Source organism: Scyliorhinus canicula, chromosome 5, assembly GCF_902713615.1.
Source record: "Scyliorhinus canicula chromosome 5, sScyCan1.1, whole genome shotgun sequence".
Lineage (NCBI taxonomy): Eukaryota > Metazoa > Chordata > Chondrichthyes > Carcharhiniformes > Scyliorhinidae > Scyliorhinus > Scyliorhinus canicula.
Genome location: NC_052150.1, coordinates 9,602,941 through 9,630,497, shown reverse-complemented (window position 1 = coordinate 9,630,497; position 27,557 = coordinate 9,602,941). Strand labels below are relative to the sequence as shown.

Genomic DNA, 27,557 nt, shown 5'->3' with positions numbered 1-27,557 from the left:
AAATCAAGTGCTCTGGTTTCGAATATAAAAGCAAAATACTGTGGTTGCTGGGGGTCTGAAATTAAAATAAAAAATGCTGGGAAAACTCAGCAGGTCTAGCACGATCAGTGGAGAGAGAAGCAGAGTGATGTTTCAAGTCCAGTATGACTCTTCTTTGGAACTGTTCTGCTTCTAACTGTTCATATTATCTCTGTAGTTTCCTTTGATGCTGTAGCTATCTAAATTTTACAGTTTTTTTTAATGAATAAAGATGAATTTTTCACTCCGGAGAGGCGGCAGGTGTGGAATGGAGTTGCGGCCACTGTCCCTGTAAGCCTACAGGCAGCCATGGGGGTGGTCAAATGCTGAGACAGGCTATTTTAAAAGCCCATCTTGGTTCTCTGGGACTTTGCCCCTGTTATCTGCTTATATTTTAGGCCCTCTAGCCCACAGCGCCAAACACTCCCCACACCACCTCAAGCACCCCCACTCAATCCTAAGGGCTCCCTCTCAGCCTCCATGCCAACACATGGCACTTCCATGCCCATTCATCTAGCATATACTCTGCACAGAACCACTGAACACTGTAGTAAAAATGGCCTGTGTGGAACTGCTTAAAAAGCACCAATTCATAATGTTCTTAAAAAACCGCTTTTGCCATAACTCTACAAAAGTGTAAATCAATCAGACAAATAAAGCATTGTGAATAGAAGCTATGAGCACTTGATATTTCTTTATTTTGTGAAAATAAACATTCAAGTTATTGCCAAAACAGATCACAAAAACCTAGATAATAGCTCATAAAGCTATCAATCAGGCAAAGGTTTCCTTTCTCCTCAGCTGTGTCACCTAAAATGTTTTCTGGGAGTCTGGGCTCTCAGCGGAGCCCCAGTAAGCATGTTTTAAGCATGGAAATTCCATGATTTGGCATGGAGGTTACGAAGGGCCATTGGGAATGGAAGTGGGGTATATGTTAACATGTAGTGAATATGGGGGGCACGGGTATGACCTTTTGACCTTACTTTTCAAAAGTTTCCTGAATTCAGACCATTATTTATGACTCCTCTGAGGGGCTGTGAACCACGAGTCATGGAGAGGCTGGCCCGACTCTATGAAAATTGCTGGGGGGTAAGAAATGCCTACTCCCGCTATGGAGCTGAGCGGGTCAGAAATCAGGATGCAAGCTTGCTACTCACACCCTTATCTCATGCCAATAAAAACTGGATGTCCCATGAACAGAAGCAGAAACTGCGTTCGGTCGGCCATTTTTAAATCCCCCCACCTCCCTATGAGGCATGAAAATGCAGGCATTAATGTTTAAGAGTAATTTCTTTTTAAACAATTCAGATATTTGCTAATTGAATGAAGCTGTTTAAGTAGATCTATAAAGTTAATTAATTAATCTTCCATGTATCATATGTACATGCAGATATTTTACATTTTGTATATATATATATATATATATATAGTCCTGTACATATTTTCTCATGCTTGAGTGAGAATAAGTAATTTAAATACTCAGTAAAATCTAAAGTTCAAACCCAGCATTCGTCACAGAAAGCCACAAAGGAGAACAAGACTGATTGCTGACACAATATTAAAGGGTATGGTAATTGCCTACTTCAGCAGCTCCAGAGTTTTGTGATCCAGGACCAGCCTGGGGTTTCCAGTCAGATCTAGTTCCTGCAGTTTTAGTGGCAGACTTTCAGGCAATGTGATCTCGTTCAGCTCATTACAACTCAGGTCAACGCACTGCAGAAAGAAAAACACAGGCAATGGATTTGGCTGGATTCCAGTTCATCACCTCCTGTTTCCCATACTTACCGAGTTATGCAAGATTCTGTTAGCTACTGCTTAGGCAAGAATTCAGGGGATTTATGAAGAACTGTACTCTTGAACTAACTGAATCTAGCTAAGCTTTTAGTGATCTTCCTGGCAGCTACTAAAGAATAATATACTTATAAAAGCTGGTTTTGTTACATTTGAAATATGCAAATCTGTTTTTATTCCTGTGAGTTGACCTAAATCAGTATCAACTATAGCTATGATTGCTGGTTGCAGAGATTATAGAGATATAAACAGTGAGGACTTCTATGAAATTAAGAATATTCAACTCCATTCACATTCTTTATAGTTATACTTTAAAATGCAGCATATTAAAAAATTAATTTAAGCAAAATAGTCCAGATAAAGCTCTCAACCTCTGACTGTAATGGAGGTTAAGAATTGATTTTTAGACCTATATTCCTCAACATGAGGCAATAGTTAATTCATTATGCTGAGACCCCATGGTATAACCAAGGCTCAATAAATCTGTATTGACAGCTTGAATTGAACTGCCCAAATTACACTCTGCATATAGCAGACATTACTACTTTTTTTTTTAATAAACAATTTTATTGAGGTAGTTTTTGGCTTTGTAAACAGTTACAGACAGCAGAAAGAAAGCAAAAAAGGCAAAAATGTGCAAACATCCATGTACTTTCAATACTTCAATCGTAACATACTGCACCAGCCCGCTCCTCTCCCACCGGTACTACCCGCCATTTTTTACCTCCTACTCTACTCTACCCACCTCCCCCCCACCCCCTGCTGACGCTCACTCTCCAGCAAAGAAGTCAATAAATGGTTGCCACCTCCGGGCGAACCCCTGTACAGATCCCCTCAAGCCGAACTTAATTTTTTCCATACCCAGGAAACTCGACATGTCCGCAAGCCACAACTCAGTCTTCGGGGGCTTTGAGTCCCTCCACGCCAATAGTATTCGTCGCCTGATTATCAGGGAAGCAAAGGCCAAAACATCGGCCTCTTTCTCCCCCTGGACCCCCGGGTATTCCGAAACCCCAAAAATTGCCACCCCTGGACTCATCACCACCCTTGTTTTTAGCACCCGGGACATGATCCCCACAAATCCCTTCCAGTACCCCCTCAGCTTAGGGCATGCCCAAAACATGTGAACGTGGTTCGCTGGTCCTCCCGCGCACCTAGCGCATTTGTCCTCTATCCCAAAGAATTTGCTCATCCAAGCCACCGTCATATGGGCCCGGTGAACGACCTTAAATTGAATCAGCCCGAGCCTGGCACATGTCGCGGTCGAATTTACCCTACTCAGGGCCTCTGCCCACAGCCCGTCCTCCATTTCCCCGCCTAGCTCCTCCTCCTCCCATTTAAGTTTCAGTTCCTCTGTCTGGAACCCTTCCTCCCTCATGAGCACCTTATAAATACCCGAGACTCTACCCTCCCCTTCTTCCCCCCTAGAAACTATTCTGTCTAGGATCCCCATTGGCGGGAGGCGTGGGAAAGATGGGACTTGACTACGAACAAAGTCCCGCAACTGTAGGTACCTAAAATCATCTTTACAGACTGCACCCTCCCTGCCAGCGAGAGTGCATCCCATCTCCGAAACTCTCCCTTTATTTGCTCCACCACCCTGGCCAAATTTAACTTGTGCAGCCTGCCCCAGTCTTAGAACAGTACAGCACAGAACAGGCCCTTCGGCCCTCGATGTTGTGCCGAGCAATGATCACCCTACTTAAACCCACGTAATCTGTATACCCGTAACCCAACAATCCCCCCATTAACCTTACACTACGGGCAATTTAGCATGGCCAATCCACCTAACCCGCACATCTTTGGACTGTGGGAGGAAACCGGAGCACCCGGAGGAAACCCACGCACACACGGGGAGGACGTGCAGACTCCACACAGACAGTGACCCAGCCGGGAATCGAACCTGGGACCCTGGAGCTGTGAAGCATTGATGCTAACCACCATGCTACCGTGAGGCCACCTGGATTCCCAAATACCGGAAATTTTCCTCAACCAGCCTAAACAGTAGCCCTCTCAATCTGTTCTCCTGGCCCCTTGCCTGTACCACAAACATTTCACTCTTGGCCGTATTTAATTTGTATCCTGAGAACTGGCCGAACTTCCTCAACATTCCCAGTATACTTCCCATCCCGGCCACTGGGTCCGACACGTACAGGAGCAGGTCGTCTGCGTAAAGAGAGACCCTATGTTCTACCCCGCCCCTCACCAACCCCTTCCATCCCTCTGCGGCTCTCAGCGCAATCGCCAGCGGCTCTATGGCCAGCGCAAACAGCAGCGGGGAGAGCGGGCAGCCTGTCTTGTCCCTCGGTACAGCCTAAAGTACTCCGACACTTCTCTGTTAGTCCTGACGCTGGCCCTCGGGGCCTGATATAATAATTTGATCCAATCTACTAATCCCTCCCCGAACCCAAACCGTCCGAGCACCTCCCATAGATAGTCCCACTCCACCTGGTCAAAGGCCTTCTCGGCGTCCATCGCCACCACTACCTCCACCTCCCTACCCGCCGGGGGCATCATTATCACATTAAGTAATCTTCTCAGGTTGGCCGCCAGCTGCCTACCTTTCACAAACCCAGTTTGGTCCTACCCCAATCACCCCCGGTACGCAGTCCTCCATTCTAACCGCCAGTGATATAGTGGCTTGCGACATTGTCGGCGGCAGGGTCCCTCTGTCCCTTGCCTCATTGAAAACCCTCGCCAAGACCGGGCCCACCAGCTCAGAAAACATCCTATAGAACTCTACTGGGTATCCATCCGGCCCCGGGGCTTTCCCCGACTGCATGGCCTTTAGGCCTCCCAATACCTCCTCCACTCTAATCGGGGCCCCCAGCTCATCCACTCGCCCCCCACCTACTGTTGGGAAGGTTAACCCATCCAGAAACCTTTTCATCTCCTCCGGTTCTTCCGGCGGCTCCAAAGTATACAGCTTGCGATAGAAGTCCCGGAATACCTTATTCAATCCTGCCGGGTCCTCCACTTTGCGCCCCTCCCCATCCCTCACTCTACCTATTTCCCTGGCCGCCTCCCTCCCTCCTGAGTTGCTGCGCTAACAGTCTGCTAGCCTTTTCCCCATGCTCGTACACCACTACCCTCACCTTCCTAAGCTGTTCCACGGCCCTACTCGTGGATAGTGCCCCCAGTTCTGCCTGTAGTCTCTGCCTCTCCCTGAGTAAAACCTCCCCCGGGGACTCCGCGTGCTCTTCATCTATCCGACCCATTTCCCTGACCAACCTATCCATCTCTGCCCTGGCTCTGTGGGCCCCAATTGAAATCAGCTCCCCCGCACTACTGCCTTTAGCGCCTCCCACAGGGTCGCCGCTGAGACCTCCCCCGTGTCATTCACCTGCAAGTAATTTTGCATACACCTCCGAAGCCTCTCACAGATCCCCTCCTCCGACAGCAGTCCCATGTCTAGCCTCCATTGCGGGCGTTGGTAGCTCTCTCCCCCGATCTGCAGGTCTACCCAGTGCAGGGCATGGTCTGAGATAGTAATTGCCGAGTATTCCGTGTTCTTTACCTCCCCTATACAATCCCTGCTTAGTACAAAGAAATCTATCCTAGAATATACTTTATGGACGTGCAAGTAAAACGGGTAGCCCCTTCCTGTCGGCTGTCTATCTCTCCAGGGGTCCACTGTCCCCATTTGCTCCATAAACCCCTTCAGCTCCCTTGCCATTGCTGGGAGTCTACCCATTCTGGGATACGACCGATCCAAAGCCGGGTCAAGGACCATGTTAAAGTCGCCCCCCCATCATTAGGGGCAGCATGGTAGCATAGTGGTTAGCATCAATGCTTCACAGCTCCAGGGCCCCAGGTTCGGTTCCCGGCTGGGTCACGGTCTGTGCGGAGTCTGCACGTCCTCCCCGTGTGTGCGTGGGTTTCCTCCGGGTGCTCCGGTTTCCTCCCACAGTCCAAAGATGTGCGGGGTTAGGTGGATTGGCCATGCTAAATTGCCCGTAGTGTCCTAAAAAGTAAGGTTAAGGGGGAGTTGTTGGGTTACGGGTATAGGGTAGATACGTGAGTTTGAGTAGGGTGATCATTGCTCGGCACAACATCGAGGGCTGAAGGGCCTGTTCTGTGCTGTACTGTTCTAAATCTTCTAAATTAGCCTGCGAGAGTCGAGGTCCGGGATCTTCCCCAGCACTCTTTTAATGAAGTCCACGTCATCCCAGTTCGGGGCATATATATTCACCAGCACCACTCTTCTCCCCTCCAGTCTGCCCCGTGCCATCAGGTATCTGCCCCCCCCCCCCCCCCCCCCATGTCTGCAGCTATGCCCTCCGCCTCAAATTGCACCCGCTTGTTGATCATGATTGCCACCCCCCTGGACTTCGAGTTCAAGTCCGAGTGGAAGACCTGGCTAATCCAGCCCTTCCTTAGCCTGGTCTGGTCAGACACTTTCAGATGTGTCTTCTGCCCCGGCTCTGGGTCACTGTCCGTGTGGAGTTTGCACATTCTCCCCGTGTCTGCGTGGGTTTCGCCCCCACAACCCAAAAATGTGCAGAGTAGGTGGATTGGCCACGCTAAATTGCCCCTTAATTGGAAAAAATAATTGGGTAATCTAAATTTATAAAAAAAGAAAAAAAAAAAAATGATGTGTCTCCTGCAACATAATTACGTCCGCCCTCAGAGCCCGCAAGTGCGCGAACACCCGCGCCCTCTTAACCGGCCCATTCAGTCCCTTGACGTTCCAGGTGATTAGCCTGGCCGGGGGGCACAACACACCCCCCCACCACGCCGGTCAGCCATAGCCATGCGTCGCGCCGTTCCTGGCCCGCCCGTTGGCTGCCTCCACCCTCGACCTCCTTTCCAGTGCCTATTTCAAGTCCCTCCCACGTCAGCAGAACAACCCCCCCCCCCAACCACATCCCCCGATACCCCCACCCCTGCCATCCACTGGCTGTGATCTCCCCCCCTCACCTGACTCCCTTGACTAGCCAATCTGCTAGCCCGGTGACTCAACACTCCGGCGCCTTCCTGTCTCATTCCCATTGTTTCCCCGTCCTCCTCCCCACTCCCCAGCGCCCCATCCCCCTCTCCAACCCACTGGAGCAAGCCGGCTCCATGTCCTCCGCGAGCTGCACAAAAAGTACAAATCCGCCCAAAATGGAAAAAATAGAAAAAAGAGGAAAAAACAAAAACATGAGAAAAAAGAAACAAAAAAAAACCCCAAACCAATATCCATGAACAAAGGAAAGAGTCCCAAATGTTCCGCTTGGCACCTTTGACCCAGCAAACCGTTGAACAGCAATCCAGGCCCATTCGGCGTACCTTCCCACGGTAATCCTCGGGCCCTAATTCACGTCTGTGGGGCCTCTTTTCGGGACCAGCCCCTGATCCCTCGCAAAATCCACCGCTTCTTCAGGCTCGGAGAAGTAGTGGTGTTGACCCTGGTGCGTGACCCATAGGCGAGCCGGGAACAGCAGACCAAACTTCACGTGCTTCTTGAACAGCACCTTCATTGACATTCTTAAAGGCTGCTCGCCGCCGAGCCACCTCCTGGCTTAGGTCCTGGTAAATGCGGAGAACACTGTTGTTCCACGTGCTGCTCCTGGCGCTCTTTGCCCACCGCAGCACCCGCTCCTTGTCCACGAACCTGTGGAACCTAATCACTATCGGGCGGGGGGATCCGCCCGGCCGCCCCTGCCTCGCCTGCACTCTGTGTGCCCCCTCCAGCTCCGGCGGTCGCGGAAAGGTTTCGGCCCCCATCAGCTGCATCAATAGGTCTGCTACAAACACTGCGGCATCAGCTCCCTCAGCCCCCTCCGGGAGGCCGACCATCCTCAGGTTGTTCCTGCGGACTCTATTCTCCAGCTCCTCCACTCTGTCCAGCAGTCTTCTCTGCCGCTCCTTCAGCCCGTCAACTTCTAGCGCCGCAACCGTCTGCGCATCCGCCTGCTCCTCCACCGCCTCACCCAGCTCCTTAACTTTAACATCTTGCGCATCCAGCCTCTGGTTCAGCTGATCCACCGCTTTCTGGATTGGGTCCAAGCTGTCCCGCTTCAGCGCTTCAAAACTGGACTTCATTACCTGGAGTATGCTATCCAGCGCCTGCTGGATTGCTGAGTCCAGGGTCCGTGAGTCCGCCATCTTAGGTCCCAGGTAAGTTTCTTCAGGTCCTTGCCTCTGTCCCTTTTTCTCTTTTTTCTTCTGCCTTCTGGACTCCCGCTGTTCCATGTGCCGCAGCCCGCTCCTCAGCACTTTCGCTGCCGCCTTCCTTCTCCCAGCTCCTTAACTTTTACCTCTTGAGCATCCAGCCTCTGATTCAGCTGATCCACTGCCTTCTGAAGTGGGTCCAAGTTGTCCTGCTTCAGCGACTCAAAACTGTTTTTCATCTCCTGGAGCATGAAAGGTCCGTGTGTCCGCCATCTTAAGTTCCAGGTCAGCTTCCTCTGCTCCTTGCCTCTGTCCCTTTCTCTCTCGCTTCCTCTGCTTCCTGGACTTCCACGGTTCCATCGATTGCAGCCCGCTCTCCAGCACTTTCGCGGCCGCCTTTTTGCCGCTCCGTGGTCCCGCTATCGCGGTGAATCAGCCCTAAAGCCCCACCGGAGCGAGAGCCCGCCGAATGTGCGGCTCACTCAAACATCGCCGCCACCGGAAGTCCCACATTACTACTTTCTATTGACACGTTCACACATGGCTAAGAATTGTTTATTTTTCTTTCGTCTTCCTGTTTAACTCGAACCGTCAACAAAAGAAAATGGCAAATACAACAGAGAAGCAATGCTTGAAATAGGGTGCCCTGGGGTAGGAAAGAAATCCAGGGGAGTAACAGAGTTAATCCCCAGGGATGGCCACTTATGCAGACTTTATACACAGGCTCAATGCACAATTGGAAGTTTTTTTTTATTTTAGAGGACCTAATTATGTTTCTTCCAATTTAGGGGCAATTTAGCATGGCCAATCCACCTATCCTGCACATCCTTTTGGACTGCAGGGGCGAAACCCACACAGACATGGGGAGAATGTGCAAACTCCACACAGACAGTGACCCAGGGCTGGGATTCAAACCCAGGTCCTCAGTGCCGTAGGCAGAAATGCTAACCACTGTGCCACCGTGCTGCTCACAATTGGAAGTGTTGATAACGGATTGAAAGATACGGTGAGGAAGGAAGGCAGTCATTAAAGAAGGATAGGCTTAATGTTTTTCTCTCCATTTCTAAAACTCGTATAGCCAAATTATACTGGCATGGATCACAGTCAGCACCATAGAAGTCACACAAAAAATATTGGAACATACAAGACATTCAAAATTTGGGGTAAGGTCAGCTTTTCTCTCACCTCTTAGAACTAGCTCTGAAAGTAGAGAGATATTTGCTTTCCAGGCACCAGTTATTAAACCAGTAGTTTTACTGCTGCTATAGTTATATTGATTATTTTTTGCTCCGTAGATAATAGGAGTTGGGCATATTTTCTTACCCTAATTTCAGGGAGCTGCATCACTTCAGGGAAGACTTCGATGCAGTTAGAATGTGCAATAACAGTGTGCATCCTCTTGCAATTCATAATGGTGGTTGGAATGGTTTTCAGTTTGTTCCCACTTAGGTCAATTTCTTCCAATTCTTCAAGTTTTGCCATTTTACTGCCAAGAGATGAGAAATGTTTATATAAACTTCATTTCCAATCATGAGTTAGAGCAACATATTTCTTACAATTAGCAGTCCACTCACTGAGCTGAAAGAGAAGCATCATCGGAAACGCTGCTCCTCATGTGATAATCAGCAATGGATTGTGACCCGTGTGAGTAAAACTTGCTCAGCTACATGCAGCAGGACAATTGGGGAAGCTGGTCATCTCCAAGAGTGGGGAATGGAATTAATTCTCACTCACACTCCCTTAATATCTGTCCCATACTCACACCTAGGCAATATGCCTGATTCTCACAAATAACCATTGCGGGAAAGTCTGCAGCCAATGAAATAATAATGCACATTCATTGGCTGTATGGGTTAAGTGAACCTGCATGCCCAGAAAAAAAACTTGCATTGATACAGTACTTTTAAGGACCACTGGACATCTGCTCAAAGCACTTAAACAGCCAATGCAGTCCTTTTTGAAGTGTGGTCACTGTTAGAATGTAGGAAACACAGCAGCTAATTTGTGCACAGCAAGCTCCCACAAACAGCAAGGTGATAATGACCACATTGTCTGTTTTTTGTGATGTCAATTGGTCAAGACACAAGGAATAACTCCCCTGCTCTTCAAAATAGTGCCATACAATCTTTTATGTGCACCAAGAGGGCAGATGGGGCCTCGGTTTAATGCTTCATCCAAATGATGGAACCTCAAACAGTGCAGCACTCCCTCAGTACTACATTCAAGTGCCAGCATTGAACTTTGTGCTCAGATCAACAAATGGGACAAACAAATGTGAACAGAGTAAATGGCATTCTCAACAATAGAAAACTTATTATTCATCAATCCATTATCTTTAGCATCGCTCAGTGTGGTTTGGTTTCACAAGGATTGTAGAATCAGATTGGTTACAGCACAGGAGGCCATTCAGCCCATCATGTTCATGACAGCCCTCTGCAACAACAGCAACTCACCTGGTCCCACTATCCACCCTTTCCCTGTAGTCCTACAATTTTCTTCTCATTAGATAATTATCCAACTTTCTTTTGAATGCCATCATTGAATCTGCCTCCACCACACTCTCAGGTTGCACATTCCAAATTCTAATCACAAGCTGCATAAAAAAGTTTCCCCTCATGTCCTATTTGGTTCTTTTGTTATTTGCCTTAAAACGGTGTTCCCAACCCCTCCGCCAATGGGAACTGGTTCCCCCAAACTATTCTATCCAGATCCTTCCTGATTTTCAGCATCTTTATCGAATCTGCTCTCCATTTTCCCTTCTGAAGATCACAGCTCAGCTTCTTCAATTTATACATGTCCCTCATTCCTGGAACCAATTTCATAAATCTTTTCTCTACCCTCTCTAACACCCCCATATTCTTCTGATATTTTGCTACAGTATCAAATTACCCCCTATTTACTTGAGTCAGCCATTGTGCTCCTGAAGGTCACTGTACTCTATAGCTACTTAGTACAACAATATAACCAAAACACGGGCGACACGGCAGTGCAGTGGTTAGCACTACTGCATCACGGCGCCGAGGTCCTGGGTTTGATGCTGGCCCCGGGTCATCGTCCGTGTGGCGTTTGCACATTCTCCTCATGTCTGCGTGTGTCTCATCCCCACAACCCAAAGATGTGCAGGATAGGTGGATTTGCCACTCTAAATTGCCCCTTAATTGGAAAAAAAAGTGATTTGGGCACTTTAAATTTATAAAAAATATACCAAGACCTTAGATACGTCCATAAAATAATTATAGCTGTCTCTAGCACAATTCAAAATAGAATCACACACGGGGGGGATTTCTGTATTGGCATTGTTTGGTATAGGGATGGTTGGACAATCTCACCTGGCTGGAAAGCTCTGTAGTCGGTTGTATGCAAGATGTAGAACCTTAAGACAAGTGTGACCTGTAAGCAACTGTACACATTTATCTGTGAGATAATTATTTGTTAGGTACAACTCTTGTAATACACTGTTGTTTTCCTCAGACAGGCAGGAGGGAGGGAGTGTCTCCAATTTATTTGCTGAAACATTGAGACACCGCAAACTGTTGGGAAGAAACAAAAATCTCGATTAGTCTTTAAATTTTAATTATTGAATAATTTTGTAAAATTCTGTCTTTTAGCAAACACTGTAACAATCACAAATGATAAAGAATATGCTGCAGCAGTTCACTGAATACCAGAGATATTCAAAGGTGATCTTTGAATCCTTGAAAAATACCTCCACAAATGGGTCAACTTGCAAGCCGACCAATAAAGATTTTTGGGACTGAAAAATAATGAGGTTATCGTATATGCTGCAAATGACAGTATATATGCTGAACAGTAAACTGACTGTCCTAACTGCAACACTGATCTCTTTACAAAATCAAGATAATAACTATCATTACGATTTTTAAAAAAAATTTACATATGAATTTCTCTACAGCGGAACCAATAGTGGACAATATTGGCCTCTGGTCATGTATTTAGTAGTACGAGGCCTTAAATATTCAAGTCTTGGGCTCCGTTATTACTCTATAATCTGAAATTGCACAAGAATTTGAAAGCCAACAATTTCTGTTAAGGATTAACTGCCAATAGTCTCTTTTTGTGCTGGGAACAGCTATTAAGTGAGCCGGATGGCAATGGTGACAGTCAGTTTTCAAAGCATCCTCAGTAATATAGTTCAGCGTTATGTTTTGACTTCCATGGGTTTTCGTATAGTATCTTTAAGGTTATTCAAGCTGTCCTCACAATTTAGTCTCTTCAGGCCCTGGCATATCCTAGTGAATCTATGCTCTTCATCTTCCAAGACCAACGTATCTTCCCTGATGTTAAGTGGGGAAAATTGAATGCAGTCTCCCAGATAGGATTTGACCAATACACTGTACAGCTGAAGTATTACTTCTTCATTTCTGAGTTCCAATCTCCTGAAGATAGACCAAATTCTTTAAGCCTTTTTGTAAACTTTTTGTAACTGTGCCTTTAGTGTTTTCTACACAGTCCCTTTACTCCTCCTCGATTTCCATTCTCTCACCATTAAGAAAATATGATGATTTGGCTTTCTCAGATCCAAAGTGATCTTCACATTTCTCTGCATTGAATTTGATCTGCCACTTCTGCCACAGGTGTTCCACTTGTGGAGTCTATTGATTTTTATTTTTATAACTTTGTATTGTCATCCATACAACTCGCTCTGCATCCTAACTTATTCATCTGCAATTTCAACTCTACTTCTTCTCTGACCCACTTGCATTTATATGGTTCCTTTCATTTCCTCAAGGTCTCCCATAGCATTCCACATCCAATGAAACATTTGCAAATTATAGTCTCTGTTGTAATATACGTAGCGGTGGTACACAGTAAGGTCCCATAAAACAGCAACAAAATAAATGGCCAGATAATCCAATTTTAAATGTTTGCTTAAAAATATGGCAGTCAGGCCAGCCTCTCTCTATTCTTCAAATAGTGCCATGGGTTTGATTACATGAATAAGTTGAGCGTTACATTCAAAATTATATCTCTGGCAATAGAGTATTGTGTCAGCTCCAAATTGAGAGTTACATGCGTTCAGGTCTTGCGTGAAACTTGAACCCGTGACTTTCTGACTGAGAAGCAAGAGCACTACCACTATGCCAAGATTAAAGTTCAACAATACTTTAGAATTTATTAAGATAGCTTCTGACCATTGTTTAATTATTGCCAAACAGACTAGTCAGTCATCATGAAAGCATCTTAAAAATTGTAATAAGGTACAAAAATAATTTGTGATAGTTTAGACTCAATTACCAGTCAGCTTTTAAGAAAAGGTTTGAGGGGAGCTCAATTAGGTGATTGTGTTGGATGTCAAGAACCTCTGCTTGTGTCCGCTCAAATCGTTCTGGGAGTCTCCGGAGCTGGTTATGACCCGCCAGTAATTTGCGTAAACTACCACTGGAGAGCAACCTGACAAGAAAATTGACAATATTGAATTCTAGGTTCCTCATCAGTGAAATTATTAACTCTGTCAAAAGTAATCAAGGAAATACAACAACCGTAGGAGCAGAAAATACATATGCAAAAGTTAATGAACTTGGTTCGCAATCACCTCGTACCAAAAGGTGGGGAATATTGATCCCAAACCAAGATTTTTCCAGTACCTTTCCATTACTAAGACCAGCTACTTTCCACCTTCATAAATCAGAAACTGTAGATGGGGCAAACATAAAAAAGAAACCAGGAAATGCTGGAATACTCGGCAAGCCAGGCGGCATTAGTCGAGACTGAAACAGAGTTAACATTTCAGATCAATGACTCTTCATCAGGAATGAGAAAAGAGCGAAATGAAGTAGATATCGAGCAAGTGAAAGGGATTGAAAGAGATCATTTTTTAAATCTCTCCTATCCTCTTTCACTTATCCAACATCTATTACATTTCTAACTTTCCTCAATTCTGATGAAAGGTCATTGACCCAAAATGTTAACTCAGGGCAGAATTGTCCAATCTGGGGACTAGGTCCCATTGCGGGAACAGGAACATGGAGCATTTCCCACTGCGGAGACTGGCAGGAAAATGTGGCAAATCTTCTGGCCCTGACTTAATTAATTATGCAATTAGATGTTTTGCACTGTATTCTGGGACATAGTAGACCTGATGGTGCGTAGTCCACTGTCCTATCCGGTATTGAAAAGACGGCCAACATTATTAACCCACTATTGAAGGTGGTGAACTTCCTGAAAGTGACGATGGATCTGACACTCGATGGATCCTCCTCCAAGTCACAGAATCTGAAAGGTCCATCTGAAGATGCTCCCCCCCAACCCGCTGCTATGGCGTTCCTGGGTCCAGGATGTCTGATGGCCTCCAGCCCAAACAACAGAGGCAGCCCCAAGGCATTGTTCGGGCGAGTTCCGATGTCGGCATGTCATGTCAGGCGTATTTAGCACCGGGGTGTTTTTTTCTTGGTGCCATGGAGAATCGGGTGCGGGTGGTCGGGCTTTCATCTGCATTCCATCTGCATTCCATTAGTGGGAGGCAAATGAGTTTCACGCCAGCATTGAGCAAGTTTCCCGATATGTCATGGTGGGCACAAGCAGAAGATTTCGCTGTAAATTTACACTATCATAAAACCGATTTCTGGGTATCTTCCCCATGCCTGCCACTGAACCGTGGGGCTTGGGAGAATTCTGCCCTCTGTTTCTCTCTCCAGATAGTCCCTGACCGGCTGCATAGTTCTAGAATAACAAACCACTTCTGTAATGTGCTTGGTTTGCTGCAATACCTCTCTCTGTTACTCGTGAACTCATAATCCACACTTTTATGACCCATGATGAATGAACCTTTAAGCTAAAAACGTGGCTTTCACATCCTTTGGAAATTGCAAAGAACTTTGTGATTTCCAATAGATTATTTTTGCACTGCAAGGTCATATACATCATGACCCAAACCTAAACTACCTTTCATTAAAAAGTTTGTCCACTGCCACATTTCACCCAGATAGCAGCACATTTTGGTTGTAAAATGACTGTGCATTATATATTTTGTTACATGATTTTGATATAGCTGATCAAAAGAGTTAAATGTGTTATGGGCCAGGGTTTAGAGAGCCCCAAAGTGTATCATGGAGTTCACCTGACCCACAACTTTTAATAGATTGTGGTATGAGGAGCACACAGCCCACTCTACAGGTGTGGTACAGCAGAAATGGAAAAATATTTTTTAAAGCAAAACAATGTTTATTCTATAAACTCAAGTTAACCTTTTTAAACCATAGTGAACATCTTAGCAACCATTAAATCAAATACAACCCCCAAGACTACAACACTATGCAATCCTTTAAGCTTTCCTTTTAACAACCGTAAGACTTAAAAACACCTTTTTACAGAAAAACATCAGGCTTAACTTCACTACTGAGAACAGTTACCACGTTGAAATCTGCAAATGGACACTCATAAGCTTGCAGAAATTCACACACATCCTGCTGTGATTGCAGCTTCTCCAAAATTAAAATGAAACCAAACCCACCCTGCAGCAAAAAGCCCAAAGTGAAAGTAAAAAGCTGACAGACAGCCCAGCTCCACCCATTCTGATATCACTGCACCCATTTCTTAAAGGTACTCTCACTACAGATATTTAAATACACACCTATTTGTAAACACCCATTTCTTAAAGGTACTCTAACATGACAAATGGGTTGCTGAAGAAATAGGAAGTCACCTGAGGGTTTTAAGTTAATTAACTAAGTATGGATTGCAGCAGTTCAAGAAAATAGCTTATCCCCACCTTCTCAAGAGCAATTAGGGATGAATAATAAATGTTTGCCTAGCCAGCGATGCCCACTTCCTGTGAAAGATTTCTTTTTAAATAATAGGTTTACAGAAGTTTCATTTTGGGATAGTACCTATTGACTAGCTAGTAACAGGTTCCTAGCAATCAAATATGTAGGTTGATTGAAAGTTGTTCTTATTGAATTTTCCTTCTGCAGATTTCCTTATAAGAATTAATACTTACTTTGCAGGGAACTCACAGATCTGATTATGACTGATGTCCAAGACCTCCAGCTTCTTACCTTCACATACCCATTCAGGTAAACTATCCAGTCTGTTTCTGCAAGAGCAAAACAGTGCAAATACAGTAAGTGAAAAATGATTAAAAGCTGACATTCACACATTCAATATTGCCCCACTTGCAAGTGCTGTGTTATTATTAAGGAGTACAATAGCTATCTTTGAAACTTTGCTCGTCTCTGAGCAAAGGTTACGTTCTAGACCTCGTCTGGCATAGCTGCGCTCAAGAGTTTGGATTTTGATTTACTGTCATGTCTACCGAGGTACAGTTAAAAGTATTGTTCGGTGTACAGTCCAGACAGATCGTTCCATAAACAAATGAAAACATAGGACATACGATAAATACATAATTTAAATACACAGACATTGGGTGAAGCATGCGGAGTGTGGGGGGAAACCAGAGCACTATGGCTCAGTTCCGCTAGCTGCATATTCAGCACAACATCAGATGCGGTTGAGCTGAAATTAATCTGTATTACTGGCTCTCCCCATTAAACTGGAGTTAACACAACACAAGTGTGTCCTCTGATCATTGTTTTTGGGAAATTTGAAGGAACTGCAACAAAGGTCTTAATGCTACACTATTATTTTGGTACAAGATTTACTTTGAAACTACAAAATCAGTGTAAAGATAGAACAGCTCTCCTTTCACTCCCCCAGAAAACCTCAAAATTCCCTTTTTATAGGCCTCACTGAATAGAAATACTTCCTAGAAGCTAACCTAATACAAGTTACATACCTTGATACATCCATGAAAGTGAGATTGTTGGGGACTGGATAAGCATCAATGTATGCAAGTTCTGAAATGAAGAACAGTTCAATTAGTTTCTTAAACTGGCTTGACAGGGAAATCATGATTTTATGGTTAATATTCTTCATTTCTGATCTCTCTGGACTACATGCCCTACATAGATCACCCTCACCCCGTACTCCTGCAAATACCAGTCTGGACCTGGCCACTGAGTGATCAGGACTTATAACACCCAATGTCATCATGCTGGTGAACCAAGACACTGCACTGCCTTTTCCTCAAAGAGAGATATATTTTCAGCTCATCCTTTACTCAATATTCATCCAACTTTTGTCTACTTCTTCCATCTTAAACATTGGATGGAGTTGCCAAGTTTCTTTAACAGCAGCCAAAATAATTACTATCGACTGTCATTATCTTGGGGCGGCATGGTGGCACAGTGGTTAGCACTGCTGCCTCACGGCCGAGGTCCCAGGTTCAATCCCGGCCCCAGTTCACTGTCCGTTTGGAGTTTGCATTCTCCCGGTGTCTGCATGGGTTTCACCCCCACAACCCAAAGATGTGCAGGTAGGTGGATTGGCCACCCTAAATTGGGAAAAAAAAAGAATTGGGTACTCTAAATTTATTTTTTAAAACTTTAACCACCTTTACTGATATTGAAAGTGAGATTTGATACACAAATCTTTTGGACAGTGGGATGGGGAAATGGTGGGCTTATAGATTTAAGCATGATTATAAATTTGAGCACAACTTGTTTCTATCAAATTGATGCAAAACACTGGAATGTGAATGCTAAACTTTGTTTTGTTCGATTGTACTATTTAATTATACTCATGTCATTATCCACTTATTATGACACTTATTATTTCAAATCACTCAGTCACTTACTATTTATTTGGTTTCACCTTGATTCATGTCACATACATCTTTATGATGGGGATAAAGTTACAAGTTAGTGCTTCTCAAACTGAGCCACGATCAATAGGAGTACTGATTAGGAAATTGGGCATGGAGGTCAGTGCCCAATTTTGCATCTTAGAATTAATAGCCAAATGATAAAATTGGGAGCATGACAAATCAGGTACAAGAACCGAATCATAAAATTGCCCCAAATTCCAACAAATCAGTGAGTCCAATGTTTATTGCAAAATTATCCCTCTGTGCAAAACAATCTATTCACACTATCCTGCTCACCATTCTCTTCACATGTTGCAATTCTCCATTACTTATCCCAGCAAGTCTCAAGGTGCAGTCTGTCGACCATTCCTCCAGGTGGTCTGTTGGCTGGTCTAAAATGCAATCCACTGTTGGGAACTCCAAAGCAGAGGCCATGCAACAGAACAAGCCAGAACCCTTGTTCCCACCCTTGTGTGACGTACACCGTTATAATATGTCATTAAAGGATTGCAGCATGCCATTACTAGGAGGGAAGTAAGTCATGTGATCCAGTCTTAGTTTCACTTTGAATTGTGAACGGAATATAGCACACAGTCCTGCTACTGATGTCTTCAGGCTTTCTATCTTTGTTTGGTGTTAAGTGCCTATTCTAAATAAATTAACTCATGTTTACCCAATCACTTAGCAGTGACTGGTGCCTTTATATCATTATAACAACACAACATGGTGTTCAGCAGTGGTCAAACAGAGTGGCAGCAAGATGATTAACTACAGGTACAACATGGTGAGCAGCCTTAGGTTGTGCTGCAAACCATGAGATGACCCTCAGCATTTTGTCAGACTACAGTGAGCTCGCAGCGCCAGAGACCCTTGAAACCGCAGCTTGCTGACGATACAGAACAGCTTGGAAGGTAGTGTTCAAGTAAAAAATGATAAGCAGACAGAGCCCACATGGTGAGATTGCAGTGCAGAGCCTATCGGTTTAGTGAGTGGGACAGTGCATCAAGAGGACCAACATTGGGTTAGCTTAGTCGGGAACGATGAGTGAGCAGGGTGAGGTCCAGAACAATAGTAAGTCAGGCAGAGTAAAGCAAAACAAAAAAAACTGTCGTAAATATCAAGCCAGGGAAAGATGCAATTATAACAGGGGGCTTTGGGAGTTACTGAACAATAAATTGAATAAAACAAGGAGAAAAGGCAAGAGATACTGTCAGACAAAATTCCTCATTTTGAATTGGAATCACACCAAGATAGGTAGGACAATAAGTTAGTTTTTTAAAATAAATTTAGAGTACCCAATTATTTATTTTCCAATTAAGGGGCAATTTAGTCTGGCCAATCCACCTAACCTGCACATCTTTGGGTTGTGGGGGTGAAACACACGCAGACATGGGGAGAATGTGCAAACACCACACGGACAGTGAACGAGGGCCGGGATTCGAACCTGGGTCCTCAGCGCCGTAGGCAGCAATGCTAACCACTATGCCACGGGCCACCCTGGAGGACAATTAGTTGTCGAGATAAAGTAGAGTGTCTGAAAAAGGATACAGACAGGTTAAGTGAGTGGGCAAACATTTGGCAGATGGATTATAACGTGGGCAAATGTGAACTTGTTCACTGTGGCAGGATGAATTAAAAACAGTACAGTATTTCATGGAATCATAGAATTTACAGTGCAGAAGGCCATTCGGCCCATCGCGTCTGCACCGGCTCTTGGCAAGAGTACCCTACCCAAGGTCAGCACCTCCACCCTCTCCCTATAACCCCACTAAGGGCAATTTATCATGGCCAATCCACCTAATCCGCACATCTTTGGACTGTGGGAGGAAACCGGAGCACCCGGAGGAAATCCATGCACACACAGGGAGAACGTGCAGACTCTGCACAGACAGTGACCCAAGCCGGGAATCGAACCTGGGACCCTGGAGCTGTGAGGCAATTGTGCTAACCACAATGCTACCGTGCTGTCCAATGAAGAAAGATTGCAAAACTCGGTGATACAGAGGGATCCAGGTTTCCTGGTACAGGAATCACAGAGTAAGTATATGCAGGTACAATAAGTAATTAGGAAAGCAAATCAAAGCTCCCATCTGCAACAACCATAGGTTCACACCAGCACTGACTGACGCCACCTTCAACAGGTGGGGGCAGGACGGAGGGACACTGACAGTCAGGGACCTATACACGGACGGCAGGATCGCAACACTGGACGAACTGACAGAGAAATTCCAGCTAGCCAGGGGGAACGAGTTAAGGTATCTACAGCTCAAAAACTTCCTACGAAAGGAGACAAGGATGTACCCACAACCGCCACGACAGACACTACTGGAAGAACTACTGGCCGCAAGCATACCAGATAAAGGAAACTGTAGTGACATGTATGACCGACTGATAGAAAGGACCGACACCGTACTGGATGCAACAAGAAAGAAATGGGAGGAGGATCTGGGGATTGAGATAGGATGGGGACTCCGGAGCGAAGCACTGTATAGGTCAACTCCACCTCCACGTGCGCAAGGCTCAGCCTGACGCAGCTAAAAGTGGTACATAGAGCCCGCTTAACAAGAATTCGTATGAGTAGGTTCTTCCCGGAGGTGGAGGGTAGATGTGAACGGTGCCAAGGAGGCCTGGCCAACCACACCCACATGTTCTGGTCTTGTCAGACTTGCAGAGTACTGGACAGCCTTCTTTGAGGCAATGTCCAAAGTGGTGGGGATGAGGGTGGAGCCAGGCCCGAAAGTGGCGGTCTTCGGGGTTTCGGATCAACCAGATCTATTCCTGGGGAGGAGGATGGACACCCTTGCCTTTGCCTCCCTGATCACCCGCCGTAGAATCCTGCTCGGCTGGCGGTCAGCAGCACCACCCAAAGCTGCAGACTGGCGTCCGACCTCTCAAAATCTCTCGAAATGGAGAAAATCAAATTCGCCATCCAAGGGTCAGAAGAGGGCTTCCACAGAATGTGGGAGCCATTCACGCAATTGTTCCGGGACCTGTTTGTGGCCAACGAACAAGCGGAAGAATAGCCAGGTAGCCAAGAATCAGGGGAAAGTAGCCAAAGCATGAGAGGGAGAGATAGACCGAGAGAGAGAGGGAGAGAGAGGGAGAGAGACCGAGAGAGAGAGGGAGAGAGAGACCGAGAGAGAGAGGGAGAGAAAGACCGAGAGAGAGAGACCGAGAGAGAGAGAGACCGAGAGAGAGAGAGACCGAGAGAGAGAGAGACAGAGAGAGAGAGAGAGACAGAGACAGAGAGAGAGACCGAGAGAGAGAGAGACCGAGAGAGAGAGAGAGAGAGAGAGAGAGAGAGAGAGAGAGAGAGAGAGACAGGGAACAAGAGAGGAGAACCGGGGGGGGGGGGGTGGGGGAGAAGAGAGAGCAGGGAAACGTGAGCCGGAAGGAAGGCACGGGATACAATAACGAACATGGCATCTCCAGGAGCAGGGAACGAGGAGAATAAAGACGAAAGACGGGAGGACCGGCAGAAGCGGAGGTGAGCGCGAGACGGCAGTGAGATCCATCCGGCAGAAGCAAGCGACAACACCAAACCCATTTGAGTATTGCCCACTGTAATGTTTTTCTCCGGCACCCAAATGTATATTTACCTCCCCAGTCTACACCCCCCCCTCCCTCCCCCCCCACAAACAGTCGCTTACTTATGTGTTGTAAACAATTTTGCCAGGTGCACAGAGTTGCTGCTGTTGAGCTGGTGCACAATATCCTACCAGTTATTCTATTTTATTTTTTATTGTATTTTTTTTTATTATTTACTATTTTCTTTTCTTTGGTATGTTTGGGTGTGCCCTTCTATTCTATAAATGTGTATATATATATGTTTCTTATCCTTTGTACATAACGGTAAATATACTTTGTTCAAAAACCCAATAAAAAACATTTATAAAAAAAAATTAAGAAAGCAAATGGAATGTTGATGTTTATTCCTGCAGGAATGGAATATAAAAAGGAGGTACTACAACTGTATAGGGCCTTGGTGAGACCACATTTGCAGTACTCTGCGCAGTTTTGGGCTCCTTATTTTAAATATAAACTGCTTTAGAAGCAGTTCAGAGATGGTTCACTGGACTCATTCCTGGGAAGGGAATGGCAACCTCCAATATGTTGATACTGGGGAGATTCAGGGATGATAGTGCAGTTGAATACAAAGGGCTGATGATTAGATAGAACTTCATTTGAGATAGAGTGAGGAAGAACATACATGAAGTAGATCAAATTAACTGAGATCTTATGAAAGCTGCAAAATACACTAGCCATACGTCTGTGCCCACGAAAAATATATATGCAAGCTAAACATGTTTTTAGGCAGTGTTAGAAAGTATGAACATACCATTTGAAGCTGCATAAAGATTCTTCAGGAAATATCCACTGACTTTCAGACTGGTCAGGTGATTTCGTTCACAGTGTATAACCTCAATATTCTCAAATACTGTGGCATCAAGGGCAATCAGTTTATTGTCGCGTAGATCTAGATGTGTTACGTGCTGTAGGAAATCCACATCTGCTACATCCAACTTGGTGATGCGATTGAGTCTAAATTCAGTTGGACAACATTGAAAACAAAAAGAAAATCAGCATTTTCCAAAGAGTTTTGATTTCCCATGCTTAGTCCTGCATTTTAAACATGTTGTTTTATAGAAAGCAACTCTTTAAATGAACAAATAATATTCTATTGGAGAAGTATGAGGCTAACACGTAAAAAGATTTTATGAAATAAAGAAAATAATTTAAAAAACTATTTAAGGAGTAAAGATGAACGTGGATTCTAAATTTATTGCTCTGAAGTGTAGAAACGCTAGGCTAAATTCTGCCCCAATGGATGAAGCGGGAGGCGACCCTGCTTGGGCAGGCAGCTGGACCCAGGACAATCTATGGCCAGAGGCAGTCAATTAACAGGACACTGTCCATTAAGAACACATCCTGCCCCAAGAGCTGCCAACACAATTAGAGGGCCGGTGGTTCATCCACACGAAAGCTTGCAGTGGCCATTGCTGTGGATGCAATTGTAGGGAGTTCAAACTAACATGTCAGATCATTCTAATGATTTGGAGATAGGCGAACACACGAGCTGTTAGTTGCCTTTGTTTTACTCAGGCCATGAAAATGGAGTTGTGCTGTACTGAATCCTGTAAATTTGTCAACCCAGTTGAATTTGCAACTTAAAGTACCTTAAATCCACGTGTTTGATGTGAGATAGACTGCTCAAACTTTGCAGGCATAATGTCTCTAGGTAGTTGCCTGACATACAAAGTTTCTCCACAGATGTCAGATTCTCCAGAACCACTGGAATGTTTTTGAATTCATTGAAGGAAAGGCCCAAATAGCTCAGCTGCTGCAGATTCCCCAGCTCCAGTGGAAGAGAATTAAGACAGTTGCCATCCAGTAAAAATGTCTGTAGGCTGAATTTCAGAAAGGAGAAAGAGAGCAACATCATTTTGCCCATCATTAAAGTTTATTTGGAAGCTCATGATTAAGGCAAAGTAGAACAAATTAATGAGGATAAATAAAAATGTTTTCTTGCATTGGACTCCAGTACTTACTTATCCATGTTGCTAACTACTGAAGGGACAAATCGTAGGGCATTGCAAGAAAGGTTGAGTTCAGAAAGGGTCGGGATATCACAAACACCAAGTGGAAATTCTCCCATGTGGTTATTGGACAGATTTAGACTTTTCAGCTTCATGAACCTGCAGCATACATTTGAGAAAAAGATAAAAATGTAAAATTGAAACAACATCTTCAAATTACAGGTCATAGATCATACAGTACAGCACTGTAAATATTACTCAATCATTTGGTTTTCATAAAATTTACAGTGCAGGTGACCATTTGGCCCATCGAGTCTGCACTGGCCATTGGAAAGAGTGCCCTACGTAAGTTCACACTTACACTCTTAGCCGTAACCCAGTAACCCCACTCACCCTTTTATTGGACACCAAGAGCAATTTAGCATGGTCCATCCACCTAATCTCCACATCTTTGGACTGCGGGAGGAAACCGGAGCACCTGGAGGAAACCCACGCAGACACGGGGAGAATGTGCAGACCCCGCACAGACAGTGACCAAAGGCAGGAATCGAACCAGGGGGCCTGCAGCTGTCAAGCAACAGTGCTAACCACTGTGCTACCATGCCGCCCATTTTGAATCTGTCATTTTCAGAATTTTGCCTTCCCCTTATTAGATCAATACTCACCATTCCCATTCCTCAATTGAGAAGGCTACCAGTTCATCTATCTCAAACCCAGCTTGGGCGCTGGAGATGCATTGCCTGTTCACTGAAGTGCCAGCATTAGAAACCTGGCTGTAGAGACCATACAGTGCCTTATTGGACACTAAGGGCAATTTAGCATGGCCAATCCACTTAACCTGCACGTCTTTGGACTGTGGGAGGAAATCCACACAGTCACGGGGAGAACGGGCAGACTCCACGCAGACAGTAACCCAGCAGGGAATCGAACCTGGGACCCTGGCGCTGTGAAGCCACAGCGCTATCCACTTGTGCTACCATGCTGACCATATTATTGTCCAACTTTCTGCACAAGGCTTATTGAAAATGGAAATGATTTAACTGTAGCAACAGTTGCAAACTGAACCACTCTGACAAACATTGTGCAAATCCAGGCACACCTGGACTGTACATACTGGTAGGAAAACCTGGTTTAGCCAAAATGAACAAATAAAAAATAAACTTCCCACCAATTATAAAAATCAGACACGAGGTCTATGGGTACTGACCTTTAAAATTAACTTTTTTTTTTAGTTATACAAACAGATCCTCTTGCATGTTGCATCAGTTAAAGGCTATAAAATTGTCTTACAGATTAAAAACTTAATATCTAAATGCATGCAAAGTGTTTGGTATTTATTTCCAAAAATATCGGACTCATAATTACACAGGATTGCTGAGGGCATGCCTAAGAAGCCAGGTACAAATTAAGTTGTTACTGAAAGCTATTCTTTTGCGAGACATTTACAAAGCCATTACATTTGATGGGAGAAAGTGATTTAGAAATCTCTACTGTAGATAATTTCAAAATGGCTGGGAAATTCTGTGACAATATGAAAAACAATAAATCTAGCCACCCATCTCAATCCAGGAACGACTGAAGCTCACCCCTGACCTCATGATGAGATTGCTGATTATAACACAGCTGAAGAAGCATATAGACAAGTCTGAAGCCATTAACAGATAATGAATAACAATTTCTATCCAAATTGCACTGAATCAATGAACCCATGACAATATTAGAACGGCAGTATTACAGAAACAAAGCCATGGAGCTCTCATGCGAGTATACAATGTGCAAAATAAGATTCTGTCTCATCCAGGAAACGTGATCCCACAATAAAGGATTGTTAAAATGGGTTAAGAGAATATACATAGCTATAAAAATTACAGAAAGTCATTGCATAAGCAATCTTTCTTAAGGTAGAACCCTTTATCAGCATGGCTAATTATTAAATCAATGACTAAGGAGTAGTAAGTCACTGCTTAAAACCTACAGTTTTGCCCAAGCTTTTGGTCATGTGTCACAATAGCTGTGGGGCTTTGCGTCAAATTTTGTCTGAAGATACTCATATTAAGTTCCGCAGGATGTATTTATTACGCTCGAGATGGTCTCCACAGTTAAATGAAAGTTACTGTTGCTGCTGCTCATGAGGCAAATTATCAGTTGACTGACATTTCAGACTGAGTGAGCAATATAATATGGAGTTACGTCTAATCATTTTTTTTTATTTTATAAAAGAGTTGCACGTAATTGGGGACTTTTGAAAAGATGCCAGGAAATGGTTTATTTCACTTTTTTTTTTAAAAAGCCCATGTAGAAAAGCACCAAAAGCTCCACACAGAAGCATGCAGCTTTTCCTCGCAATCAATTTTCTTCCAATTTCAAAATATTGAAGAATGCAGTGAAATTTCTAAACACAGTAATACATGGTGGTATGCAATCAAAAACATAAAGTCATAATTTTTTCTGCCCAAAGTATAGAAAGCATGAATATCTTCAGCAGCAAACTGATGCAATCTTACAGCACTTTAGACTGAATGCAAAAACAAATTTGAAAAGGTCACTGATAAATATTTCACAGCAGGTAAAATTGCTCAGCCCAAACATGATGTTACAGCAACACTCAGAAAGAGCACCCTAGTGAAGAGAATACCAAATTAACTGGAATTCCACTTGACTCACTTACTACTTCATCTTGTTCAAAGTCCTCAATAGCAGATGGCAGGAGACTTTCTCTTCCCTCGACCCATAGCATGTCACAAAGCACATTAACCTTCTCTCCAACTACCTCCTTACAATACCTGAAAACACTCAGCACATAATTCCACACTGCAGATTTGGACTAGCCTTCTATAATGTGGAAATCAATTTCTTAAAACCTAAATCTTTAACCCAGCTCAAAAGTGTAGCTTTATTATTCTGAACAACCTGAAATCATTTGGAATATTTTTCTTTATTTGACAGTATTGTGGTGTGGAGCAAGGCAAAATAATTCTGACAAGGTAGGCGACTAAATGTGAATATAATTCAGCGACAAGGGAGTGCAACATTTATAAAAGATCAATAAGCAGCATTATCTTTTGAATAGTGCAAGTCTAAAAATATATTCACTCCAAGCCATTCGAAATTCAAAAATCCTAATAATTCATAACTCTATACACTTCCCAAAATGAAAACAGGAATACTTTGATCCATCTTTCTCTCCTCTTCAAATAAATGATGGGACAAATTAATACCAACATTGCAAAGACTCTGAATTATTCAACTTCTCAGCTTTTATTTAATTAGTATTACAGCAAGAATTTTAAATGCCAGCTCCAAACTATCTTTTCTCATGGGACTAATAAAATATTTAGAGATTTACAAGGGAACGGAGCTTAGAATTTCAGTCGAATCAGTGCCATGACCAGGTTACACCTAGCCTGAAAACGTCGTCAAACACTCACTATTTAGGGTATTACAGAAAGAATGGTACCGGAGGATATCTGTGGAATGTGCTTTCAAGAGAAGACAATTGAAGAAAGAGCTTGAATTTACATAGCGCCTTTCATGATGTCAGGATGTTCCAAAATGTTTTACTGCCAATTAAGCAACTCTGAACTATAATTATTGAAATGCAGATGAACGGAGAACTTCCCATGGCTGCATGTAGGTGGAAATCATACGTTGGGTGGCTCCTGCTCAAGGCTCTAGTTTTTGGATTTTAGTGCCTGGTTTCAGGATTTTTTTTATTTTTAGAGTATCCAATTATAATTTTTTCCAATTAAGGGCAATTTAGTGTGGCCAATCCACCTACCTTGCACATCTTCAGGTTCTGGGGGCGCAACCCACGCAGACACGGGGAGAATGTGCAAACTCCCAGGGCCACGATCGAACCTGGGACCTCAGCGTTGTGAGGCAGCACAGCTAACAACTGCACCACCGTGCCGCCCTCGGGGGCATTTGTTTGAACAAGCTATTGCAGGAAAACATAAGGAAGGTGAGGAATGCCAAAGACCCAGAAGAAAGCCGCTGGGAAGGGGGGGGAGCGAAAGTTCGCCGTCGGGTGAACAGGTCTGCCCTGCAGCAGGAAAGATGGTGGAGGCTGGATCGCTGGGTGGAGCCGCTCCCCTCATAGTGGAAACTCTGACCGAGGTGATGGCCGGAGAATTTGAGAGGCAGTTCACTGAGCACAAGGTGCTGCGAAAGAGATGATGGCTGCGATGAAGGAGTGGGTGGGTGAGGCGATTGCTCCGGTGAAGGCAGCGGTGTTGAAGACATAGGAGCAAGGAGAGAGGTTGAAGTGGTGGAAGCTCTGTCGCAGCACAATGATCAGTTCACTTCGATGGATGAGGAGCTGCGGAGGGTGGCGGAGGCTAACAAAGGACTCAAAGCCAAGGTGGAGGACATGGTGAACAGGTCGAGGCGGCAGAGCTTACAAATTGTGGACCTGGCTGAGGGCATGGAGGGCCTGAGGCCGACTGAGTATCATA

General features: G+C 44.5%; 1 protein-coding gene across 1 annotated transcript in view; it reads right to left on the bottom strand.

Annotated features, from left to right (window-relative positions):
• Nucleotides 1–27,557, bottom strand: part of LOC119965755 (PH domain leucine-rich repeat-containing protein phosphatase 1-like) — a 247,012-nt gene that overhangs the window by 20,231 nt on the left and 199,224 nt on the right. Inside the window, 9 exon segments of the mRNA XM_038796547.1 lie at nucleotides 1,601–1,731; nucleotides 9,229–9,391; nucleotides 11,235–11,435; nucleotides 13,162–13,317; nucleotides 15,863–15,958; nucleotides 16,658–16,718; nucleotides 21,906–22,108; nucleotides 22,744–22,974; nucleotides 23,116–23,262. Coding sequence (XP_038652475.1) covers nucleotides 1,601–1,731; nucleotides 9,229–9,391; nucleotides 11,235–11,435; nucleotides 13,162–13,317; nucleotides 15,863–15,958; nucleotides 16,658–16,718; nucleotides 21,906–22,108; nucleotides 22,744–22,974; nucleotides 23,116–23,262 — 1,389 coding nt within the window.